Source organism: Alligator sinensis, unplaced genomic scaffold (assembly GCF_000455745.1).
Source record: "Alligator sinensis unplaced genomic scaffold, ASM45574v1 scaffold1185_1, whole genome shotgun sequence".
NCBI lineage: Eukaryota > Metazoa > Chordata > Crocodylia > Alligatoridae > Alligator > Alligator sinensis.
The window spans coordinates 89,343-116,510 of NW_005842900.1; the positions used below are offsets into that span (position 1 = coordinate 89,343).

Sequence of the window (27,168 nt, forward strand, 5' to 3'; positions counted from 1 at the left end):
CCCCGCCGCCGCGGCCCCGCCCCGCCCCCCCCCCCCCCCCCCCGCCACTTCTGCTGGCTGGTGCTGACCTGGCCAGCCTCCTCCTGTCCCCAGCAGCACGTGGGAAGCCGGCTTCAGCTGCATGCTGCTCCGGATGGGACGGACCCACCTGGGTCTGCACCAGCCAGCAGAGGCAGTGGCGGAGCCGTGTGCTGCACGGGATGGGACAAGCCTGGCTGGAGTGGCAGGAGCTGAGCTGCATTTTCCCCTTACCTGCGCTAGTCAGCCCTGGGCAGCACATGGCTCCACCACCGCTTCTGCTGGCTGGGGCAGACCTGGCCGGGCTCCTCCTGTCCCCAGCAGCACGTGGGAATCTGGCTTCAGCTACATGCTGCTCTAGATGGGACAGACCCGCCCAGGTCGGTACCAGCCAACAGAGGCAGCGGCAGAGCCGTGTGCCGCTTGGGACTGACCAGTGCAGGTAGGGGGAAAGTGCAGCTGAGCCCCTGCTGCTCCGGCTGGGTTTATCCTGTCCCGAGAGGCACATGGCTAATCTTCTTCCCACACGCACCATGTCGGCAACATCAAGCTGACGCGGTGCGTGTGGGAACCTTGTCCCTTCCCGAGCCCTTCAGCAGCCATTAGGAGTCTGCTGAGGGGCTGGGGGAGGGACAAGGGGTGGGAACAAAAGTAAACAGTGTTTACTTTCATTTCCCGTCGCAGCACTGCAGGCCTCAGAAAATGCCTTGGTGTGGCTGCATGTTGGACAAGCCTGACCTAGGAAGAAGAGGATGTGGAGACTAGATCATTAGTCAGAACAAATAGGAGCTGGACTCTGTGGTGGGACTGTAAGTTTCTCATCTCTGGGTCAAGGGATCAAGTGTGGAGAACCTGGCACTTGTTACTTGGTTTAAAAGTTTTGTGTTTGTGAGGAGGTGTGGTGCTAAATAGTGGTTTTGTCCAAACAGTGCCTATGTGGACAGATTGCTAAAATGGTTTGCTAGTCTTCCCGCTTGTAGGTGCTCTGTGGCATTGCTGTGTTTGCCACAAGCTGTGGGGCATGTACCCAGAAGGTATCAAGCTGAAAAGATCGGGAACAGTATTAGTTGGGGACCACAAGCAAAACTTAAACCTGTTTGACATATTTAGTAGCATGGATGCCTGGAATAATCTGTAGTTATACCTGATCAATGCAAGTAGTCTCAGATTCAGTTCTGTCACATTAGAAAGGACCCAGGATGCAAGGTATTCTCATCCAACTCTGTCCTGGGCGGGAAAGGTTGGGGGGAGGTAATCTTGACTGCCCTAGAGCTTCTGCACCCTTCTGTGCACGGACAAGTCAGTGATTCTTAATTGTAGATTTATCTAAGTGGCAGGCATATGGTTATCAAATTTAGAGAGGGTGGATTGATTTAAATGCTGCTTGCTTCATAGTTGTACTGGTGTTAAGTTAGAGTCGATCTTAAAGAAAAGATAACGTAGACAGTCCTAAACGCTTCAACCTAGGTCTCCCCCGTGGCATTAGAAGAGCACTGAGAGCATTACAGCTGACTACCTGGGCATAGTGCTGTGTGAACTGCCTTTGCTGATACTGCCATTTAGCCCTCCCAAGGCAGCTTATGTAGCTTCCACATCAGTGGCAGTACACACAGAGCAGCTGCCTGAAGTGATCAGTGATTGTGATAGACATGTCTGTGGTTTGTTTGTTTTTTTTCCAGCTGTGTCTTGCATGTTTTTTGTTGTTGACTTCACTCATTGATGGAAACAGTCTGGCTCTGTGAAGTTCTCATACTGCAGCTGGTGCAGTAACAAACAAAACACAAACATCAAAATATTCCTCTGGGCCTTGGACCAAGCTTAAGACTCAGTCTTGCCACTGTATGTAAATTCAGTGAGGACACAGTGCTCTTGCCCAGCTGTTCCTTGGACACCTCTGGACTCCTCTGAAGCTGGTTTTAGTTTGGTAACAAATGGCAGTGACAGATGTATAGCGTCCCAACATAAACTGTTTCCTGGGGACATGCGTCAGTATCAGGCACATCTGCTATAGTTGTTTTTCACTTCTGCCCAGCTCCCTTTCTAAATCCCTCCTGTGGTTTACTTTGCCAGCTATGTCAAACTTAATGTCCCCTCCTTCTGGGCCTTTAACAGCTCTGCCCAAGGTTGTCTCTTCATAGAATCATAGAGAAGTAGGGCTGGAAGGGACCTCCAGAGGTCATCTAGTCTGACCCTGTGCCTGAAGCAGGATCATCCCTGTCCAAACCATCATCTAAACTCTAAGACTACCCTCAGCCTGACATAACACAGACCTAACACCCTAACTTGCCACAAGTGAAGCAGGGTAACCATGGCAGCTAATGTCCTGCTTCTGTGAAATGTCAGTATATGCTCAAGAGATCCCAGGTAGAGCCACGTCCCCCTTCCCCTCACTGCAGAGGAAGGCAAAAACCCCCACAGTCTGTATCAATCTGGCCATGGGGTAAAATTCCTTCCTGGCCCTGAATATGGTCTGACCCAAGAAGAACCTCTGGCGTAGCCAGAACCCTCTGGCTTTGGTGCCAGCAGGAGCACTGACACACCCCAGTCAAAGGCCCCGGTCTTGGCTGTAGCCAACACTCATTGTCTCCTGAGGAAGGCTTAAAAACACCCTGCTACATGTAGCAGAAATGGAGGGAGGGGGCAACCAGCAAAGCACAAAAGCATGGGAAATGCCCACAGTAAAACATAGGCATAGCTATGCCTAGATCATGCCTAACTAGTGGCTGTCCAACCTCTTCTTGAACACCTCCATGATGGAGGGTCCACAACTTCCGTAGGCAATCTATTTCACTGCCTTGCTGTTCTAACAGTGAAGAAGTTTTTTTCTGGAAATGATCTAAATTTACTTTGCTGCAGCTTCAAGCTGTTGGTCTACATCAGGGTGGGCAATTATTTCGGGTGGAGGGCCACTTACTGGGTTCCGGCAAGCCATTGAGAGCCACGTGGCAGGCAGCCAGGGACAGATAAATATTAGTTTTCTAAATTTTTAGGGGCCCTGCAGGCCGGATAGAATTTTGCCCACCCCTGGTCTACATTCTCTTCCTTCTCCCTGCAGCAAGAGAGAGAAGGTGCTTTCCCTCTTCTTTTTTTTTCTTATGGCAGCCTTTCAAGTATTTTAAGCCTGCTATCATATCCCATCTTAAATAACTTTTCCACAAGCTGAACATACCTATCTCCTTCAGCCTCTCCTCATATGACTTGTTTTCCAAGCCCTTGATCATCTTTGTTGCCCACCTCTAGGCTCTCTAACTTCTCCGAATGTTTTTTGAATGTGAAGTCCAGAACTGCATACACTACTTCAGATGAGGCTTCACCAGTGACAAGGAGAGAGGCACCATCTCCTCCTTTGTTTTTCATCTAAGCTTCTGTTGATGAATCCCAAAACTCTGTTAGCCTTTTGTGCAACTACATCACACTGCAGTGTCGCATTGAGTCTGTGGTCCACCAGCACTCTCAAGTCCTTTTCCATAGTGCTGGCATCCAGCTAGGTCTCTCACATTTTATATTTGGGGTTTTGATTATTCCTCCTGAGGTGTAGCACCTTGCATTTGTCCACAATTGAACTTCATCCTGTTAGCTCTAGCCCAGCTTTCCAATCTGTTGTGATCCTCACTTCCTCCCGCATATTCACAGTCCTTCTGAGTTTTGTGTCATCTGCAGACTTGCTCAAGAAGCTTTCTATGCCATCATCAAAATTGTTGATAAATGCATTGAAACAGCATCAGGCCCAGGACTAACCCCTGGGGGACTCCACTCTAAACCTCCTGCCATTCTGACATGGACCTGTTTAATAATTACCCTTTGCTTTTGGCTAATTTTGAGGTTGCACCCCTAATTGTCAAGCTAATTACCCTGTGATGAACCTATACTCTATGAATTTGTTCAGTTCTTTTTTCAGCCTGGTTAAATTACTGCCATAAGCTATTGTCAAAGCTAGTGAGTTCCACAACTTAATTACACTGTGAAAAAGCCCTGTGACTCTGAACTCTGGGGCAAGGAGCATCATGATGCTACATAAGCCTTGTCTACATTAGACATCCGTAAGAACTACTTCACAGTTAGGGCGGCTAGGATCTGGAACCAACTTCCAAGGAAAGTGGCGCTGGCTCCTACCCTGGGGGTCTTTAAGAAGTGGCTCGATGCCTACATGGCTGGAGTCACTTGAGCCCAGTTTCTCTCCTGCCCAGGCAGGGGGTCAGACTTGAAGATCTACAAGGTCCCTTCCGACCCTACTTCTATGATTCTATACATTTGCCTGGTTCTACTGGCAGAAGTCCTAGGGTCAGACAGTAGCCTGTTACCAGACTTATTAGACTTTAGGTAGTGGCACCATATTCATGAATAACTGAACAAGAGCAGTCCATTGCCTGAAGAGAGTGTTTATTGAACACAGCAGTTTGCAATTTCAAGTATGTGACAAAGAACAACAGAAAAGCTCTGCCTGAGGTAAGACACAGCCTGGTAAGACACAGTGGGTGGGTCTACAGGAGATGCTTTACTGCACAGTAGGCTGATGTAACCATGTGCAGCAGTGACTGTACAGTAAATTAGTCTGTTGCGCAGTTAGCTAGTACCTGTAAACACAGGTACTAAACTAACTATGCAGTAAAACTTGTGTAGGTGCTGACCAGGAACAGATTTGCTCCCGGTCAGCCACACCAGCAGGGGGCCTGGTCCTGGTGCTGCTCACCTCCTGGCTCCCCCAAAGAGCCACGAGCCGTTCGGTGTGGGTACTGGGTCCCTCTCTATCCCCATGCCCCCTGTCCCAGTGCTGTAGCGCTTCTGGTCCCCACAGGAACGGGGAGCTGAGTAGCTCCAGGATTAGGGAGTCCTTGCTGGGGAGCTGTTCCCTTCATGAGGGATTCCCTGCCCAGCCAGTGACTGGCTGCCACCAGCCAGTCAGGACAGGGGGCTGGGAAATCCCTCCCTCCCCGCCTGCTGTTTTCCAGCCCCCTGCCCTGACTGGCGGATCAGGGCACAGGGCTGGAAAACAGCTGCCCCCTTGGAGCCCAAGCTTGACCATAGTGTCCCCTGCCAGCCTGGGGCTGGCATCCAGGGGAGCCTAGAACCCCCCCTGGCTGCCATATGGCAGGAGAACAGGCCTTCCCTGAACTGCTCCTGTTGGGAGCAGATTTACTCCTGACCAGTGCACATGTAGACATGCTGTCACAGAAAGCTTACTGTGTAGTAGGCTTTCTGTGCAGTAGTTGCACGTGTAGATGCACCCAATGACAGCACACACAACTTAGCCTAATCAAAAAAGACAACAGAAATCCTTGTATGAGTCTTATGTAATCCTGAGGGCAGAATGTCTACTTATAACTAGGTATTCAGAAAGTCTCTTTTGGAGGATCCACAGGTTACCTAAGGTGATCCCACAGGCCTCATCTTTGCCTGGGTATCTATAGGGATCTGCACCTCCTTGTTCCATCTTAGGTCCTTCACCTATCCCATCTCTCTCATGACCTGCACACATTCAGAGTCTGTCTTTTACTGCTTCTTAGGTATTCTACTCTCTTGCCCCTTACAGGTTTGACTTTGAAATGCAGATGTAGCCCCTTGCCTTCTTACCCTCCCCTGCTACATCAGGTCATGTACTTAACATCTATAATATAGGTTCAGAATCAGTTAAAGGTCCCACACTGGTGGTGATTGTACCAGGTCTTTGCCAACAAGCCATTCTTGCCAGGATGTTAGAGCAGGTGCACAAGCATGCACTTGTAACAGCTCCACTCAGTATCTTTGTTAGCAGAGTGCAAAATGCCCTGTGGGACAATGCTGTGTTAGCCAGCAGAAAGCTCAGGCTGGTGCCTTGGATGGTGTAGAAGCCTTCTTTCATGTTAGAGTTGGCGTAACTCTGGGGAGGAGGGCAGGATCTGCAGCTCCAGAGGAGCTTTGAGTGTAGATGCACTCAAAGGTTCTGTCAACAGTATTTGAGTTCTAGTGTAGAATAGGTTTTAGTGCAGAGAAGATAACTTGGTCTCTGGGTTATTAACCAAATCTAATGGTTAATCTTCCTTGTGACTGAGCAGGGTTCCAGCATGGGATGGGATAAATTCTGTCATAGTACAGGCAAGGTTATTAAAAAAAAAAAAATAAAAAAAAAAATCCAGTTCGGACAGAGTAAGGACCATGACTAAAGAGTTGCTTGGCATTAGAGGGGGACTGTGACTCTTACTACTGCTCTGTTTCCCTTGGCCATTCCTTTCCTGTTAGCAGCTGGCAGCTCCACTGCCTGAGCATGGCTACAATTTCCTTTTTCTTAACAGTAGCCCCTAATGGAAGCAGGTGCATTGTGGTTCCCTGAAAAGCTATAGAAGCGGATGGAAAGAAGGCAGCAACACCGTATGATCCTTGCCAACTCTGCAGACTTTGAGCCCCTGCTGTAAAACAGTAAAAAGTGTTCCTATAACTTTTCAGATCTGTTCTAAACCAATGTCCAGGAAAACTCATTTTAGCTAGAATGACTTCCTTTTCCTGTTTCATTTGCCTAAAAATTGTTAGATTTTTGGCTGTTAAGTAGCAGAGGACATAAAGGAAACATCAAGTCAAGGGACAGGTTTTTAGGTTTACTTTTGCTTTGACCGACCTTTTGGGAATACATATGTATACTTGAACTGACAATGTGCAAATTTAGTCTGTGTGTGCATGTATATTGACATGCTCCTCAGAGCATCATGGGTTACTCTTTGACCTTTCATGTATAATGTACTTAACCAGGTCATCAGTAGAAATCTGCAGACTAAAATGTAGAGGTGTGCCAATATATCAGACCATATCAGATTGGCACTGATGAAAGGAAAATTGACATAATTGGCAATTGGCTTTTTTGACCAGTGTTGCCAGTCATGTCACTGATAAATGCTGCATGCATGCATGCAGCCAGGAATGCAGCTGGGTAGCATGGAGAGCAGCATCCAGCTGATAAGTCTTTTGGGGGTGGGGATCAAGGCCTGCATTGTGAGGGAGGGTGTGGGGCTGAGGCAGGGGCAGGTGCTGCCTAGCTGGGGTGGGGCGTGGGACAGCCATGGGCAGCTAGTCTGGGGAGCACGGGAGAGGTGGCTCCCCATTGCTGTGCACACCTCCAGGGGAGGCATGAGGGGCATGTGCCTCCCACACTTGTATGTGGGGCAAGGGTAGGCTGCCTGCAGGGGGCTGTGCCAGCCTCTTCCTGGTGGGGTTGGGCTGGGCCAAGGCTGAACCTGGGGTGGGCAGTGGCAGCGCTGGGAGAGAGGGCTTACAGGGTGGGCCACAGTCACGCAAAATTTGCTGTCAGATCCCCCCCAGTCCCTCTCCCAGTGTTGCTGCTGCCCCCCACCAGGAAGAGGCTGGCACAGCCCCTGGCCCCGAGGCCACAGCAGGCAGCCCGCCCTCGACCCATGAACAAATCAGGGGGGGCACATGCCCCTTATGCCTCCCCTAGGGGGGTGTACAGTGATGGGGAGCCACCCCATTCCCCCACGGCTCCATCTCATGCCCTGTCCTGCCCTGACTGGGCAAAACCTATCCCTGCCCCAGCGCCTGCCCCACTCCCTCCCTTACCGTGGGGACCTCAGTCTGCATGCTGCTTCCCAAGCTGCCAGGGCTGCATATCGGCTATCAGATTGGTATTGACCAATATGGCTTGTTAATCGGCCATCAGTATTGGCCAAAAAAATCTTTATCAGTTCAAGCCTACTAAAATGTTTACTTTCTAAATAGCAAATAATTAAGTGTTCAAGTATGAACACAGATTTAAAGGAAACAAATTGGTATGTAATGAGTCTGCTTGTACTGTGAACTTCAAAACAATAAGAAAGAAGTACTGAGTGGGAAACAGTATATACTGGTTTTGCACCATTAGAGAGCCTTAATTCTTTAGAGCATCCTCAGTGTTGATGGGAACAGTCAAATTTCTCTTTAAAAAAACCAAGGAACACCATTTTGTGAGGTGCTAATAAATTACTTCTTTTTTAAATTAAAAAAAGGTAAGATTTTTTGTAAGAAATGAACTTGCACTTGCAGACATTGTTGAAACCCCTTTGATTGACTACAGAGAAGGGGATACTGCTTGTTAATTGTGGCAGAAATGCCACTGTCGGTGCCCCTCTCCTGATATCTGTCTCCACCAGCCTGGGAGGCGGGTGTTGAATCCCTCACAGCGGGGATCTCGCTCCTTGTCTGCAGACAAAAGCCTGGCGCCTGGGAGGCGATGTTCTGGTCACCAGGGCGGGGGGGGAAGACCGGGCCCTGTGCGCGGGCCCAGGTAGCCAGGGATGCCATGCAGATTGGTCGTTTTGTAGCCAGTATTGGCAGCTTCAGTTGGACCGGGCTGCTGAGGTCAGAGAGGTTTTAAAAAGGCCTGGGCCAGGGAGAAGGGCAGCCCGATGCGAGTGAGTAACCTACTAGAGATCCGATCAGATATTTAGCTTCAGTAACTCAGATGCGTGTTTAAACGGCTACCTCAGCCACCCTGGTTTGCTCTATGGGATTCCTTTGATATTCCTGTAATATTTCTATGATATTGCTCTACCTTTTACCCTGTTTCCGCCCTACTCCTGTAATCAATAAAGTTCTCCTTTGTGACCGGTGTGGAGACTTATTGAGGGGTGGGTCTAAATTATGCCAAGGAGGCCCCTTAGATCGGTGGACTAAGGGAGGCTTCCTAATAAGCCCCTGACTTGGGAAAGTGCCCCAAGTGCTTGTATTGGGTCTAGTACCCATTGGACGATCAGGCCTGTGTTTTCCAAGGGGCACAGAGCCAGAAGTGAGTCCAGAGCCTTGGATGGTGGCAGCGGGAACCCCAGGCTAGCGGGTGTGCTCCAGGGAAGGGGTTGGCCAGACGGGAGGCACCCCAAGGGAGGCACTCGGAGCCTGGAAGGGGGTCGGGCGCAGGGAGGTGGGCGGCTCAACGCAGGAGCGCCCCCTACTGGCCCGCCACACTAATCACTTACAGTGGGATCTACACTGACAGAGTTGTAAGGGAAAAAAACAATTAGTGTATCCCGCAGTGACTGTAGTACTTGAAGCTGATGTAGTTATTGTGGGTGCTGTAACTCTCACTTCCATCTTGTGTGGCTGAAGCCTGAAAAGTAGGGCTTTGTATCGCAAAAGACCTTAAGGAGGCTTTGTGGCTGCCATGATCTTCATTTCTTTTTTGGGACGTACGAGGAAGTGTAGGGCACATGCAGAACCTTGATGAAAACTGCTAGTAAAATCCAGTCTTAAGTGTATGAGAGGCATGTATCCTTCCAGTGGGCTGTACGTGATTATGCCTATAGTAACTAGGGTAAATAACTACTTAGTCTCTTCTGTACTTTGGTCTAAAGGCTCAGTCCTCAAAAACACCAGTTCCCAACCTTTTTATGCCACAGCCCTGCAAACTGTGGACCAGAAGTGGCTATGGCCTGATAAACTGCGGACCATTGCGCAGAGCCCCGTGGCTGGAATTTCCGGCTGTAACACAGGTAAAGCTAGTTCCATCCCCCACTCCCTGGGTGGGGGGTCAAACTGCTGCTGCAGGTCCTGTGGAAGGAGTTGTGGCCTCTCCGCTGGCTCTGCGGGGCCAGTTTGCTAGTCCTTGGTCACTTCTGGTCTAGCAGCCAACCGTCCTGTGGACTGGCAGCTGACCCTTTGCGGCCTGGCATCGGGCCGCAGTCCAGGAGTTGGGAACCCATGCTCAAAAACATTGGGCAATTAAGTAGTTTGGGATCTGACTTGTTGAACTAAGGACAGGAGTTGTGTGGCATTGTTAAGAACCAGCTTTCCATTGCCACATGTGCCCCACCAAGATAATGTTGATCATTCAGTTTTGGGCCTTTATAGATATGTTTTTTGTTGCATTTTCTCCTAAGCTCCATTGTACTTGCTGATTTTGAAGTCCTGAGCTTCATCCGTTTCTCTGCATGTGCTTAAAAGTTTGTTACTGTGGTACATTAATACCCCTTCCTTTTCTAACAACTAAACACAGAACTTGTTTTTTTTTTTCTCAACCAGAAAAACACTACAGAATGGCACTTGCACATCAGTATTTTCAAAGTGTTTGACTTTTTTGTTTGTGTTTAACACCAATATAAATCCATTGCTACTTTAAATGGATTGCTCTGCCTGTATTGCTTCTAGTCTCCAATTACTAGTTTTAGTTGAAATAGCTCTTAAATAAAACAAGGTAGCTTTTATTTTTAGTGTTCATTACTCTTATTTGCAGTCAAATACTCTTATGCTTATACTTGTTGCTACTAACCAATTATTTAGCTTTTACAAGTGTTAGTAGAAGTCATGGCTGACTTCCTTTCTGGAGAGACTGAAAAGACAGGGAGAACTTGCTGTAACCTATATGAAGAAAACTTTGCATTCATGGCAATAAAAACTGGTTTGTCGCCTTGTTTCTACTTAAAAGCCAAAGGAGTTGGCTATGTAAATCCTCTGGAACGATGAGGTAGTTACCCACCTAGTTCGTACAGAAAGTGACTAGGCTTATTCTGTTAATATTGTAAAATTGCTTAAGAGTAGGTCTTCGGGGAGTGATTTCAGGTTTCAGACAGTTCAGTAGAAACTCTTTATTATCATCAGCAGAAGAATATTGGGCTCCTTCAACAAGTAATTTAAATAGGATGTGCTTTCAAAGCAAAGACTAAAGTACATGCTTATCTTCCAGGGAAACACCTAACCCTAAAGACTTAATATTAGGAATGTTAGATAGAACTATTCCTGAGAAAATGTTGGGAGTAATAAGCAGAATGGTAGCTAAAGCCTTGCAGAAATACAGTATTTTTTTTTTGTAGAAAAGCTTATGGGAGATGATTTATGTAACCAAGTCTTCATTGCCCATTAAATTCCTGAAATAAAAATTTTAAAGGCTCAAAGCTAGAGGTTTTCATAGATGTAGGGTCGGAAGGGACCTTGTAGATCTTCTAGTCCGACTTCCCTTGGAAGTTGGTTCCAGATCCTAGCCGCCCTGACTGTGAACTAGTGCCTTCTAATGTCTAGTCTAAACCTACTCTCTAGCAACTTATGGCCGTTATTCCTTGTTACTCCGGGAGGTGCTCGGTGGAACAAGGTCACTCCCAATCCCCGCTGGTCCCCCCTAGTAAGTTTATAGACGGCCACCAGGTCCCCCCTCAGCCTTCTCTTGCGAAGGCTGAACAGGTTAAGGTCCTGTAGCCTCTCATTGTAGGGTTTGCCCTGCTGTCCCCAGATCACAAGTGGTCTTCCTTTGGACCCTCTCAATGCTGTCCACATCCCTCCTGAAGTGCAGCGCCCAGAACTGGACACAGTACTCCAGCTGCGGCCTGACCAGTATCACATAGAGGGGGAGGATCACCTCCTTGGCCCTGCTTGTGGTGCATCTGTGGATGCCCGACAAGGTACGGTTAGCCCTACTGACTGTGTCCTTGCATTGTCGGCCCATGTTCATCTTAGAGTCAGTAATGACTCTAAGATCTCTTTCTGTCGCTGTGCTTTCAAGAAGGGAGTTCCCCAGCCTATAGGTATGCTGCTGGTTCCTACTGCCTAAGTGCAGCCCCCTGCACTTTTCATTATTGAATCCCATCCTATTTTCTTTTCCCCCCCTGTAACCTGTCCAGGTCCTGCTGTAATCTGTCCTTCCCTTCTAGCGTGCCCACCTCACCCCAAATCTTGGTGTCGTCTGCGAATTTAAACAGGCTGCTCTTCACCCCGTTGTTGAAGTCGCTAATAAAGAAATTGAAGAGTGTGGGCCCAAGGACCGAGCCCTGGGGGACTCCACTGCCCACTTCCCTCCAGGTCGAATATGACCCGTCCACCACCACCCTCTGAGTATGACCCCTCAGCCAATTTGCAATCCATCTGACTGTGTAGGCATCAATGCCACAGTTGCCTAGCTTTTTAATGAGAATGGGGTGGGAGACCATGTCAGAGGCCTTCCTGAAGTCCAGAAAGACTACATCCATGGCAACACCTGCATCCAGTGATTTTGTGACCTGATCGTAGAAGGCAATCAGGTTGGTCTGACAGAACCTGCACCTAATGAACCCAAGCTGGTTGCCCTTGAGCATCATCCCTGCTGCTGGCCCATCACAGATGTGCTCCTTGATAATCTTCTCAAAGAGCTTCCCCAGGATTGAAGTAAGACTAATGGGCCTATAGTTGCCCGGGTCCTCCCTCTTTCCTTTTTTTAAAGATGGGGACCACTTTGGCCTTCTTCTAGTCGTCCGGCACCTGACCAGAGCACCGCAAGTGCTCGTAAAGCTGTGCCAGGGGCCCCACAATAACCCCTGCCAATTCCCTCAACACCCTGGGGTGGAGAGCATCTGGACCTGCTGATTTGAACACGTCCAGCCCCTCCAGAAGTTCCCTAAATCGGTCCTCCCTGACCCTAGGCCTAGTGATTGAATTGAGATGAGAGGAGTCTCTAGACCAGTGGGGGTCAATCTTTTTGGCAGGTGTGCCACAAATGAAGCCTCATGCCTTCCTGTAGTACCACTCCTGTAGTGCCACTTATGCCATTGTGGTGCCTATCCTCTCACTGGTCTGCCATTTGCCACATACAGATGCAGCCTTGTTACTTTGTTTTAGCCTGTACTAAGTACGGCTGTGCAAAGTTTCGGGTGCTGATTTGATTCAGAGGTGATTTGGCCCAATTTGGTGGCCAAATCTCCAAACCCAGATTGAATCAGGAGACCAATAAAAAGGTCCAAACTGATTCGAAGCTATCCAAATCTATTCGCAGATTCAGGCAGTCCCTGCTTGCCACTGCAGGGAGCTGGACCTGGACTCCATGCCGGTAATTAGGGGCCAGGGAGGGGGGCTGTAGGGGAGAGAGGAACCATGAGGGGAGCTTGCCTGGCCCCAGCATCTGGCGCTTTAAAAAAACAACCCCCCAAATAAGCCCCATACTCACTGGCTGCTACAGTGGCTGTCAGGGCCTCTGGGGGCTTGTGGCAGAGCCCCCCCTCCCCCATGCAGTGGGGGGCAGTGGGGATTGCCCTCCTACCTAGCAGGAGCCAGAGAGTGCTAGGCTTTAAAAAAAAAACAAAACAAAAAAAAAAAAAACCAAAGTGCTGGGGCCGGGGGGGGTGGCCATTGATGGGGCTGGGAGAGTGGGTGGGGCATGGGGCCAGTTTGATTCGGAGATTCAGCTGATTTGGCAGCGGCTGAATCTCCAAATCCGATTTGGCCGAACCGATTCAGGACAGTGATTCAAATCACCAAATCGAATCGCTGCCCCCCAAATACGAAGCAAAAGTAGCTGCTTTGCACAGGCCCAATACTAAGACCTTCTAGAAAAGATTGCTTGAAATCATAGAATCATAGAAAATTAGGGTTGGAAAGGACCTCAGGTGGTCATTTAGTCCAACCCCCTGCTCAAAGCAGGACCATCCCCAACTAGATCATCCAAGCCAAGGCTTGAAAGCCTCCAGGGTTAGAGCTTCTACCACCTCTCTGGGTAACCTGTTCCAGTGTTTCACTACCCAGCTAGTAAAAAAATTCTTCCTAATAGCTAACCTAAATTTCCTGTGCTGCATCTTGCGACCATTGCTCCTTGTTCTGTTGTCTGTCACCACTAAGAACAGTCCAGTTCCATCCTCTTTTGAACCCCCCTTCAGGTAGTTGAAGGCTGCTATTAAATCCCCTCTCAGTCTTCTCTTCTGTATAACACTGAGGCAGATGGGACAGGGAACATAAAGCAGAACAACATATCTGGCAGGGGAAGGATTGTTGTGACACTTGGGGAGGGTGGGTGGCTAACTTTATGGTACAACTGCCAGGAAGGTTGGCCCCCACTGCTCTGAATGATGGAAACTAAGCAGATAGCAAACATGTTTCTGTCTGTATAGCTGCATCCACACAAGAGGTTTTTACATTTCTTACCAATGTAACAGTGTCAGTAAAACTTCTGTAATATAAACTTACCCATAGTGAGGATTAGTGAGAGGGAATATTCTACAAGCATAACTACACTGGTTAAATCTACAGTATTTAGGCTATATTAGTGGTTTTCAACCTTTTTATTACTAGTGCATACCCCTTCTAAGCTTGATACAGCCTGGTTGCATGAATGACTTGGAGTTATGGCTAATAAAGTAATGCCATGTCACTACAGCCATTCTGTAACCTCTCTAACCTGAGAGATTACCAAGCTGTTCATTTTTCTTCCTTTTTCACCGTTTATTTCCTTTTTCCCTTCTGCTTCTCATTTCTTCCTTTCATGTATCCTCTAGAAGTTCACTGAAAGCTCCAGTTTGAGAAACCATATTCATAGCTTCACCACCTTAAGGAGTTCTTTACAAGAAGTATTTGGCCAATACAGCTGTACTGTCAAAGTGCTCCTAAGACATGGATGCTTATCCTAGGTGTCCTTCTCCCAAGTGAAATAGGTCAGTGGTACTCCACCTTCAGCCCATGGAGCTATGTCATCTGGCACGTGGGGCTTCTCACAAGTCTAGAAATCTAGCCATGGCAGTTCACAATGCCACCATTCCCCCACCTCCAAATTCCTGACTTGTGGGGAGCCCTGCAGGCTGGATGACATGGGCCTGTGTGTCAGATTGCACCTGCATGCGCCAGGACACTTGTGGACTCACTCTCCCTGGGTTCTAGCCCAGAGGCTGGCCTCTGTATGGCAACTATATATGCCAGCCAGCACAGCTCTGTCTGTCAGGGATAAACCTTTGCTTTGATTCTTCCCTATCTTTAGAGACTTAAAAGATCTCTGTGCTGCAACGAATCTTTTTAGCTTAAGTCTGCTTCTTCCTTGTTAAATGCTAACTGCTTATATTAAGTGTACATTATCACAGATTCACAAAGGCTACTGCTAAAAAAAGAAAAATCTCTTATGGTGCATATTGAAACTACTTTGTCATTTTCCAAGCTGCTTGGTAAGGTGATTGTCCTTGCTTCAAGTTATTAAAAAAGCTACCCACCAGAATGGAAGCTGAATTTTAAAGGAACACTGCCAAATATTTTTAGATAGCAAATACAGATTATGTTAATGGAGTGCTTTTATATGCTATGAGGGGGGATCTCTGTGTCTAATTTTCAGTGATTTTAAATTCATTAAATATTCCCTTTCAATGTTTTAAAATCCAAACACAAAACCTTTCAGCCAGCACACATAAATGAGCATGAAACTGAGCATTTAATCTCCACTGTCTATAAAAGTATGTGAAATGACTCGGTGACATAGGGTAATGGAAACTTGTTTTATTGAAAAGTATTTAAGAATTTCTGGATTAATAATCCAAATACAGAGCTGAGATAAAAGAAAGGGGAGAGAAGGATCCAGTGCAGTGTGGGAAGTTAACTACAGTCATCAAGGTAAGCAGCAATTTCATAATTCCTATCTAAGGTAGGAACTTGCTTAATAGAAGTGGTTTTCTTTTGGGCTAGTATCTATTTATCCCCCCCAACACGCTTCACTTCAGTCTCAGTGCACAGTTCCGTGTGTCCTCTTTGGGGACCTTCTGATAAAAACACATACCAAAAATGTTGTTTTCAAGATCTTTAGAAACATGAATCAAAGACTTAAAGTTTCTAGGCACCTATACATTGCACAGAAAATCTTTGATTTGGATCCAGGCAGCTGAGGCCTGGATGGTGAAATGTCACGTTGTCTAAAGAGCAGATTTTTAATTACACTGAGCTACTGCCCTGAGACTGCAGGAGGTAAACATAGATGCATCCAAGTTGAACTAAATCTTTTGTGCTCAGCTCTGCTCATGAGAGCATTTTCATCAGCCTCAATAGTAGCTAGCTGGAACTCTCCAAATGTGTGAGACCCTTTATAGAAGACAGCCTCTTGGAACAAATTCCGGTTCTCCTTTGGCTTTGTAGTGATGGCTTTAGAATGAAGCAGAGAAGAGAAACTCACTCTTAACTTGAATTAAAAGTTTGGGTTTTGGTGGTATGAGGATTTCCCCTTCTATTGGGTATAAAACACAATGAAGATTGATTTTTATAACCTTACATCTGTCTCCCTGTTCAAACATATGCCCGTTCTGGATAAACAGAAAATAAATTCCCATGCATTTATGTAAAATCTGTCTTTTGGCAAATAACAGACATCTGAGGCTCCTTACTGTGGCTTAATCGAATAGTCCAAACCATAAGTGCAAGAACCTTGGTTTTCTGAGGAGCAATGAACACCTAAACAGATGGTGGTTCTTCTGTATAGCTGCTTCATTGATCAACCTCATTCACTCATCATTTCCTCTGTGGGATCTTAGACTTGCTGTCTACTCAGCGCTGCCCATGCCAGCACAACCTTTGTCTATTGTAACAGCAGATGGGGCCTCAAAAGTGACTGTGAGGCGTCCTTATTTTTCAACGCAGGGACAACTGACCTTGTAGGGTGACTCTTATTGTGTGCAAGGAGTGCTGTGGATGCTCCATCAGACACATTTGAACTGCTTAGAGGGGGTTCTCATGGGAACATTGTTGAGATGATTGTGGTAGATTTTTCAGAAAAATGTTGAAGTCATTTTCATAGACTGCTGCCTTTGTTATATATTTACATGATCCATCTTATCCACCTGTGTCTTTACCTCTCTCAGGAATTAGAGAAGAGTTCAAGCCCACCATAGCCCCCTGTACAAAGTCATCTCTCAGGCATAACTGGAAGTCTTTAAAGCTTTCAAACATGAAAAGCTAGCAGTAAGCACTAACTGCTGGGAAAAGTGCAACCAGGTGTTTTGTCTTTCCTTGTTCCTTGCTTCAGGTTTTGTGCCACCCAGTAGCATTCAAGTACAAGGGCCAAGATGTACAGGCCTAGGCTCCTGACAGATGTTCATATTTGTTCTGTGATCCCAACAATCCTGGCTCCTGCTATGGTGCATGTTCCTGGCACAAGACAATTGTGGGATCAGGTCTCAATCACACCCTACTGCTGGTGCAGGGAAAGCCTAGGCACTCCTTGCACTGGCAAGTAGCATGCCTGATGTGTCTGGCAAGGAGTGCCAGTCAGCTGATCTGTGCTCCAAGCTGCAAGAATGAATTGGAGCCCTTCACTCAACTAAGACTGCTAGCTAGCTGATGGATGCTAGCCACACCTTCAATTTAACATGTGATGGAAACTAGCCAGAAATGTTATTACACAAGTTGTGCTGTGACTTCAGTTTATTCCCTGTGTTATCCTGCCATTAATTGTATGAATGTGTAGCTGGGTTACTATTTAAGATGCAATTAACTGGTTAATCACTAGGGGTACACCGATTTAAAGATTTTTTTTTTTGGCTAATACCAACAGCTGATTATTAACCAACGATATCAGCTGATGCCAATCTGGTAACCGCTATTTAGTAATAATGCAAAGCATTTTAAACTGCTGACATAAACCCTTTTCTTTTTTTATTTGGCACACTTCAGCCTCCTGCATCTCATGTATCAGTGTCCTGGCACTTAAAAATGGCAATGGGGGTGCTTGAACTAAAGCTTGTTGAATGGGCTCTTCCCAGCAGGTGGGCTGGGAACGGGGGTGGAGGGGAGGGGTGGCAGTGGGCCGGTCTGCAGCCACCCCAAAATTACCTGTAGCCCCACCCCCGGCACAGCACAGCCCAACCTCCCTGCCCCACACACAGATCCAGGGGCACATGGCCCCCATGCCTCCCCCAGGGTATGTGCAGCAATGGGAACCACCTCTTCCCTGAGTGGCTCAAGGTTTCTTCCCATGTGCTGCCCTGGCTGGGCAGTGCACGTCCCAGCTCTACTCCTTCCCTCACTACTGGGGCCTTGATCTGCCCCCCCATGCCCTTCCTTCCCCCCACTCCTTCCCCCCACAACAGACTTACCAGCCAGACACTACCGGGCTGTGCTCCTGGCTGCCCGCATGTTGCCCTGCAGCTGTGCATATGCACAGGGCATTTATCAGTGACGTTATCAGCCACGTTAGCCAAAACAAGCCGATTGCCGATACTGTCAATTTTCCTTATGTTGGTGCCGATCTGATATGGGACCGATGTATTGGTACACCTCTAGTTTTTTTGTTTAATTGCTATAATCTTTGTCCGGTCAAAAATATGTCATCAATTAACCAGTCAATTGACCAACTTGCCAGCTCTAGTTCATGCTTGGTTATAGCCACCTTTCAAATGAAGGCATCTATTTTGTGCTTGGATGTCAGTTTTGTACCAGGGGCGTTGTGTTGCAGCTGTCAGTGAGGAAGCAAGAGCTGCAGCAGTTTGAAATGACTGATCCTGTCACCCAAAGCTCATGAAAGGTTGGTACTGTCACATACAGTGACAATTTTCCCCCTCTATCTTGGCACGCTTAGCACATCTTAACTGTCTGAAAAGAGACAATTATTTGATTCCCTTACAGCCTCATTCTTGTTTCTTATCTCTGAAGCCACACAACCAATACTACCCTTCTGGAAGAGCTGAGAGCTGGCTATAGAGAGAACAGGTCTTTTCATTCTAGATGACGTGACCTTTACTTATAAAACCAAGGCAGCACAGCCCTTTGAAGACAGCTGTGATCTTTATACCAAATGATAATATTTATCTTACTAGCTGAAGAGAATTTTACTGAATAGCAAGGAGACCTTCGTGTAAGTGAAATGGGTATTACGAGGGAACAGAGACAAAAGAAGAGATGATTGTATTTTTTGGACGTGAAGGGCAAATTGGTCACCATTCAAGTCCCAGTAGGCAATCTGTTCACAGTCTCCACTGTAGTTTCAGTTCACTTGCTCTGATAAGGAGCTTCCAGTTCTCTTGTCCAGCTCTTTGAAGAGTTCAGTCAGCTATTTTAGCCCCTTAGTCACCACATTCCACTCCCTTAGATTAAAGGCTGTTAACAGAGCTGTTGCACAACTCCTGCGTGTTTGTGGACAGTTGGCAGGACAGTGTCTGAACAACGCTAGTTTGAGTGGCCTTAAAAATTAAGTTACTCTTCACCAAAAACTGCAGCTGCTCAGACTGGTTACAAGCCAGCAGTGTTTCTAGGCCTGCAGTTGAGCAAATGTGGCCAGAGTGCTGTGCTTCAGAGGCTGTGCTCAGCTTAAAAATGAAGTGACAGATGCTTTGGGCATAGCTGAAAATTTTGGGGGCCACTTCTGCAATGTTGTTCATTCTGCTAATTCCAGAGGAAGCAACCCAATGTTGGGCATTGTAGTGCAGATAAGCATGTCATCTGGTGCCATATTCTTAGGCACTCTTATTTTTAAACCTTCATGGCTATGGGACGCTGCTTAAAGCTGCTACTAGTAGGCAACCTATTAGAGTTCGTTATAGTACTGGTCCGAATGTCACTATCACGAGTGGAGCTGAACCAAGCTGAACTGTGGATAAACTCCAAAGAGTCAGATGTGTTTTCTGTTGATCTTGTGGGCCACATTCAAATAGCATGCCTGGCATATTATTGAAAATGGATCAAGTACAGCCTCTCCATTGCTTTGCTAAGCAGAGTACAATTTGTACTAGCGTGGGCTACCAAATATTTTGCAATGGGAGAAAGAACATGGAATTTTCAAAGGAAAGGGACTGGGCGTGACCTGGGGGTTCTAATTCTGATTTCCTTGCTGACTATCTGATCTTGGATAAGCTATTTAATCTCACTGTGCCTCCATTTTTCCCCCTTCTTCCTCAAATGGTAAGAACTTGCTTGATGAATGGTAGGAAGAAAGACTGCTCATTGGTTACAAAATGCTTTGAAGCTTGAAAATACTCTCTAAACACTAGTTTAGCATCATGGAATCTCTTATGGGGAAGAGTTCAGGGAGGAAGGTAACAAAGGAAATCCATTAAGTCTGAGATTTAATTTTAGGCTTCAGCCCACAAAGCTTCTAGTGATTTGAGAAAGGCTTGGGGATCCATTACTTTACCAGTTATTCATGGCAGTGGGGGTTTTAGAGTTATGTTGTTCAGACTTGTTTTTTAAATAAGTAGTTAAAGTATTGCCAATGAGTGCAGTGCTCTGGGTTTGTATGGGTATGCCTTAAAGTAGCCTTCCTCTTGCACTTTAGCTTGCACTTTCAAACGGTGCCTGAGCAACCTGAAGCTCACCAGAATATTAGAAAAAACAGGAGTTATCTCTGGTCCCCTTCCCCTCTTACTGTAGACCTGCATATTTCTCCTCCCCCTCCCCCCCAACCTCATTGGGCAGCCCATAGAAATTAAAAGTAATCAAAGTCACTGGTAGCATGCAGGTTTGGGAACTCAGATTCTGCACGTTGAACTGATCAGACTTGAGAGTCAAATTCAGACTAGGTTTTATGGTAGGTGATATGTATTCTTGTGGTACAGTGTGACTGGAGGGAGGCTGGGGGGGCAAGGGTAAAAAGAGTTAGATTTGCATAGTAGGAACTTTGAAGGATCTTTTTCTCCCAAAGAAATGCCCTTAATGGGGGAGGAGGAGAAAGGACATTGTTCTTAGCCCGGTGGTGTGTATAGCTTGCAATGCTGACTCTAACCTTTCATCAAAGGACAAGCTGGGATGTAAAACAAACACTGAGGTTTTGTCCTTTATTTTCATGCTGGTTTTTGATTTGCATGGTTGTGGGTGGAGTATTTGGCATATTTTTGGCTTTGAGCTACATGGGATCTTAAATCCACAGTGCTCCAGGTCAGAGCAAATGAAACTTTGCTTCTCTGAGGCCCAATGTGCCCCTTGGGTGGTCTTCTCTTCCATCTATGGCTGAGCATTGCTTGCTAGAATGGTAAGCACTGCCCTGCAGACAGTCCTCTGTGTAATATAGCAGGATCCTTGCTTGTGCAAGTCTAGCAGCAGATGAAATATCCAAACAGATGAAATTATCCAAACTTTGTCCCTACTAAGAGGGCACAGGTTCTCTAAGCATAAAATATGAGACAGCATTTTGGGCATAATTCCGGATATAAAACGCAGTAAATCTAACCTATCTGAATTTCACCATTGCTCTGGTATCTGCCCATCCTAAACAAATAAAAACACTATCTTGTCTCAAATGCTGGAGATCCCTGGTCACTGTCCTATTAGGTGAGAGGGAGTAAAAGCTTGCTGTAGGCAAACTGTAGTACTGCATGTGTTGGGTTTTTTTGGTTGGTTGGTTGGTTGGTTTGTTTGTTTGTTTGTTTGTTTTAACAATCAGTACATCCATTTCAGGACAGGCATGCTTGCAAGCCTCTGAACAATCAGTTTAAAGGAACGTTTAATCAGTTTATCTGAGTTTGTCTCTACTGATTGCTCTCTTCTGCATCAGTTGTCTGTGCCTTAGGTAACAAAAGGCTCAGTCTGGGTTTGGCTGAGTGTGTATGAGTGTGATGCCAGAGGGTGTGAAATGATCTTAGGATTGTAGAAGCCTCACTGACTCCATACATTGTGCTGCTTCAGATGACCTAGCTGGGGAACCTGGTCAGTCAGGCTGGAGAGTTGAGGCAGCCAGATACAGTGCTGGCACACAACTCCTCTGTGTGCTTTTGGCTACAGAGGCTGGTGTGTCTTACCCATAGTAGCCTAATGAGCCATTCAATTCAGGCGGACGTTTTTGATTTTGACTGCATAGTAACTTGTTAACTGGCTGCAGTCATTCTTTGGATGTGCCAGTGGGTGGTGCACCATAATAAATTCTGCCTTCATATTTTCAATCTGTATGTGGGGTCTACAGTTTCTGAGCTCTGGTGACGCTATAGGAGTAAGACAAGGTTCTTTGGGCGAATCTGATAGCTTTTATTAAACCAACAAATACTTTGAAAAAAAATTTTTAGCAAGCTTTTGGGTTTAAAAACCCTTTGTTAGGCTGAGGAAGTTTGTGCAGTTGGTGTGTGCTCTTCCTAGATGTTTGTGAGTATCTTCAGTAGCCTTAGGTTCTGGGCACTGAATATGTTCATTGTGGCAATGTCTACAAGCATAGCTTGAGATTTTTCATGTTCTAGTGGCAATTGTGGAAGCCATAGTAGGAGCTGAACTTTGGGTTTGCTGTGCTGAAATCCCATGTTTAGAAGATATTTCATGAACTTATTTCTTGGTTGGTCTTACTTTTCAGGTGTGCCACTTTGACCTGAAAAAGGGTACCATTATCTTAGCTGATTTAGTTTCTTTACTAACTTTATAAAGAATATGCAAAACCCTCTTTGTTACTGTAGGGTTCCCAGTGATCCCTGGACTTTTGAAATGAATCTTTATAGGAGCAAATATATGTACTTTGCCAGGTACTCTCAGTACAAACCTAGCCATTATGGAAGGAGCAACTTTTAAAGATCACAAGTGAGTCATCGTTTCTACACCATTCTCCTGCAGTGCAGCCAAGAAATGAACAGTAATTTGGGCTGTGTTCAAGATTAACGATGAGAGAGGAGGATCAGAAAGCGCTGCCAGTTGCAATTACATTTTTAAATGTTGCAATTAGTATGTGTGTATACCACACTAGCCCAACTGTGTTCATTCTATGGGTAGGATAAGGATGTGGTGTTGTGCTACAGTAATGATATATGTGATCCAAGGCCATTTTGTTAATTATTTTACCTTTAATTTTGTTGTCTTAGGCAAGGAATGTGTTCAGCAGCTGGCAGAGAACACCAGGTATTTCAGGAGGCAGCTGAAGAAGATGGGCTTCATTATCTATGGAAATGAAGATTCTCCTGTTGTACCTTTGATGTTGTATATGCCAGCAAAAATTGGGTAGGTTTGGCAGGGGAGAATTTCCCACTTCATACAAACTTGAGAATATTGGAATACAGGGACTCATACTTCATGTTGGGGCAAAGCTATCTTTCCTTAGCTTCTGTGACTACTGTTGAGTCTTAGTAAATGCTGCCATGTTTTCTAAAATATCAGTCTGCAGTTTTGAAAGAAGCATTTTGGAAAGCTAACTTTTTAAAGGGTTGGTTTTGTTTTTTTTTACTTGCAAGTAAACAATGAATAGAGTCTAGGTAAAATTTTATGTTGTATTGCCCTTGGGATTCAGATTTGTGACCTGAGGTGTGTGCACTTAAGAGGTGACCTGGAATCTGGTGAAAATATCAGGTGTCTCAAGTAATTTTTCAGAATGTTTCTTGAGACAATGGGATTCTGCCCCCACCCTTCCACCCCTAAGAAACACTTGATAAGTCACTAGCTTCTGAAGTAGCTTTGGTCTCAAGATGGTAACCCTTCAGTTTATAATGGCCCAGATTGCACTTTTTAGTGCCTCTTGCTGGAATTATTTACAGTATAGTAGATGAAGAAGGGGATGTGAGCGGTATGCAAAATAATGGTACTGAGAAGGTGGATCATCAAGACCCATCTTATGTTTTCCATTTCAAGAATAAGGGAAATCAACAAAAGTGAAGGGCATCAAATGTAAAACCAATGCAAAGACATATTATACAATGTATAATAAATCTGTGGAACTTATTGCCAAGTCTTGAGGCCAAGGGCTTAATATAACTGCAAAAAAGGATTCTTCATACCCATATGGTTGGGTAAAACCCTTGCGCCTCTAATGGTATAAATCAGCCTAACATAAATCTCCTAACAGATGGAGATTTGGGATGATGCTGTTCATCTACTGAGATTTGTGCATCTTCCTCTATCTTCTACTGGCGGCTCCTGGGAGAGGCACTAGATAGAATGCTGCTTATGTTTACTATGTTGATTCCCATGTTCCATGCTAAACCCTTGCTAACTTTGGAGTAGGCTCTGTGACTTCACCATGTATCTTAATTAAATTAAACTGGTGAAAATTATCCTTTTTGAAACGAGTGGCTTCTGCTTTGGGGGTGGGCAGCCAGGGGGAATTCCTCTTATAGTCAAAACTCCTGAGCATAAGTCCCTGTTTTCTATAAGAGACTTTTCAAGCTTGGGTTACAAATCCACTTAGAAGCAGTCTGCTAAAAGACCAGCCCCTGCCAAATATAATCTTTCAGCTTTGTTAGGACTTAATACAGTGAAACCTTTCTAAGAAGACCACCTTGGGACTGAACAAAAGAGGCCTTTGTGAGCAGGCATTCCACCTTTTAGAAGGCAGTGGAGACTCAGAACTGCAGTCTTGCAGGCAAACTTCACTGAAGGCCTGCGTGGCTTAGTGTACAAAGACCTTTACTGCTACTGTGCCTGTGTCTCTTTGGTACCACTATAAACATTCTCCATTGTTTTCTTTTGTAGTGCTTTTGGACGTGAGATGCTGAAGCGGAATATAGGTGTTGTGGTTGTGGGTTTTCCTGCAACCCCAATCGTTGAATCCAGAGCCAGATTCTGTGTGTCTGCAGCTCATACCAAAGAGATGCTTGATACAGTAAGTGTCTCATCTTGTCTTCCTTTTGTTCACGTATTTTGCCTTCCCTAAACCAGAACAGCATTTGGCTATTGATTTCCCCCCCCCTCCCCCCCAGGCTTGTTCATTGTTAGCACATGAAAAGCTTTTATAGCATTGTAGACAGAGTTGAAAAAGTTCCCATCTGGACAGTGCAAGGTGGCTTCCTTTGGTAAATATACTAGAGCTTTCTTCAGCACAGCTTGCAGTGACCCAACTAACAGGCTGCCCATCCCTTTCCTTGAAGGCACTCCCTTTTTATCTCTCAGATGATTCAAAATTTGTGCAGATTTTGGGTAGTTAAGAACATGACCCCTTTCAAAGGGGAACATGACCCCTTTCAAAGCTCTTCTTACAAATGACAAGAAATACAAGTTAGAGATGTTAGAAATGAAGACTGACTAGATAATCAGCTAAGGAGCCAATGCAGGTCATGGCATATCACTTCACTGCTAGAGTTAGGATTGTTGCATTGTATAAAGGCCTTATTGGCTAGTGATTGAGCTCTGCCATCTCAGACATGCATGCTGGTAGGGAACAGTGAGAGGAGGCTTGGATTGCTTCTCTGTTTATTTTGTTGACTAAATTCATTTCAGGTGGCTTGTCTCATTTGTACTCTCTTTAGAAGAACGGGCCTAATTCATGTGACCTGGTCCTGGGCCACATCAAATCTTTCCCCATTCTGCAGCCCATGACGTTATTTCATGATTTGATTCCATAAGAGCTCAAGTGAAGTTGAGTCTGATTAGATGAAAGATTTCTAGGAGATGTATGAAAGGGAGAAATTAAAGCTTTTTTTCCCCATCCTCTGCTCAAGTCAATACATCAGCATGGTACTAGGGGATGCTGTGTTGCTGGAGTTTCATGCATCAAGCCTGGAGAATTTTTAGGAGGTCCTTCCCAACACCTGGCCCTAACCTGTTTTCTTTGGGAAAGCAGGGAATCGGTAGAAGGCACTCAAGGCCATATCTATGCAAGATTAGAAAACCTGACTCTTTGAACACACGAGCAACTTATGCAGCTCACTTAAATCATGAGTGGTGCACCCCTGTAATGATATTGACTGGAATACAGTCAATATGTGCATATACATGGGACATGCAGTTTTATAGCAGAAGCTTAGATGTAATTATTTGCTTTATCATGCAAGCAACTCTACAGTATCGCTGTCAGTCTATATCATTGCTGCTCGACCTCCAGCCCACAGGCCAAGTGCAACCCCTGGGGCTGTCATACAGCCTGTGGTACTACCCAGGGGTCCGGAAATCTGATGGTGGGGGAACAGTGGCAGCACCACTCCCGCTTTTCCATACATCAGGACCATGAGAAGCCCTGCAGGTTGGTTAATGTGGCCTCATGTACTGGATCACACTAGAATAGGGATCATGGTGGCATGGCAGATCATACCTGTGGACTGACCCCATGCTGGATCCAGCCAGCAGACTAATCCTGCTGGGCTGAAAAGTTGAGCACCAATGGTCTAAACTCCTGTATCATGTCTGGCAGTCACCTTTGCCTTAATGTAGACCAGTGGTGCTAAACCTTTTAGAGTGGAGGACCAGGTGCTTTCAACCAGACTGCACCCCAGGCCAGGGAAAGGGGAAGAGAGCTTACATCTGCTAAGCTGCATTTGCTTAGGACAGGGATGTCCAACCTTTTTGAATGTGGGGCTGGATCATGAACTTTTTATCACTCAGTGGGCTGGTGAGCCATATTCAAAGACCTCACAGGAAGCGGTATCACATCAGGAAGTGATGTCATGTGACATCTGACACCAGTGAAGTTGGAGGAAGTGACAATGAAATGGGTCTAATCAGTTCAAAACTCTCGCTCTATAGCATCCACCTCTGCCACTGTTCGGGACAAGATACTAAGCTAGATGGACCATTGGGCTGACCAAGCATGGCTCTTTTTATGCTCTTATGTTCTTTGGCTGAGCTTCCAAACTATAGTTGAGATTTGGAAAAAAAAAAAAAAAAAATGGTATAAAGGCATGTTACAAAGTTGTCATAAAAGATTTGGAGCCTTCTAAATCCCATTCATTTTAAAGGAAGACAGCCTTTGGACTCAGCATTGAAAATCTCAGCCCAAGGTGCCAACCAAATAAGTCAAAATATATTTTGCATTTCTATGTAGTGCATCTATGTGGGGCTCTCCAAGCATTTTACAAACATTAAATGAACCTCAGGATATCCTTGCTTTTCAGAAGAAATGTGGTGGTGAGGACATTCTGGGAACACCTCTCACACTGTGTGTGAGATCTGCTTCTACTGTCCTTGGACCACCCTAGAAGGGCCCTCACTGCCTCATTTCCAGTTCAGAGCAGGTAAAGTGTAAGTGGGTAGGAAGGGCTTATTTTTTGGCAGCAGGTTCAAGTGGCTTGAAGCTAGTGAAGATGTACCCACAATTAGTCACTGACCAGAGTGGGAACACAGTTGTCCTCACTTATTAACATGGCTCCAAGGCCCTGCACTGTCTCTGCCTACATGTTACTCTCATGTCCTCTTGCTTTCCTAAATCTCATGAGAGTAGAGGATTCAGCTGCATGCAACTTTTCCTGGCTGGTGCTGACCCGGCCGGGTCCATCCCATCTGGAGCAGCGTGTGGCTGAATCCAGCTTCTCACGAGCTGCTGGGGACAGGAGGAACCCGGCCGGGTCTGCACTGGCCAGCAGAGGTGGCAGTGGAGCCGTGTGCCACTCGGGATGGGACAAGCCTGGCTGGAGTGGCAGAAGCTGAGCTGCATTTTCCCCTTACCTGCGCCGGTCAGCCCTGGGCAGCACATGGCTCTGCCACCACTTCTGCTGGCTGGGGCTGACCTGGCCGGGCTCCTCCTGTCCCCAGCAGCACATGGGAAGCCGGCTTCAGCTACATGCTGCTTTTCCTGGCCGGTGCCAACCCGGTTCTGCCCAGGCAGGTCCTGCAGCACCATGTCAACCCGGACATGGCATCAGCAGGCCGGGTGAGCCCCAGGGTAACCCCGGCCTG

General features: G+C 46.2%; 1 protein-coding gene across 1 annotated transcript in view; it reads left to right on the forward strand.

The window, feature by feature from the left end:
• SPTLC2 (serine palmitoyltransferase long chain base subunit 2) overlaps positions 1–27,168 on the forward strand; it is a gene marked incomplete at its 5' end in the record, with an annotated part of 112,152 nt that overhangs the window by 81,910 nt on the left and 3,074 nt on the right. Inside the window, 2 exon segments of the mRNA XM_006035961.3 lie at positions 22,434–22,569; positions 24,034–24,163. Coding sequence (XP_006036023.1) covers positions 22,434–22,569; positions 24,034–24,163 — 266 coding nt within the window.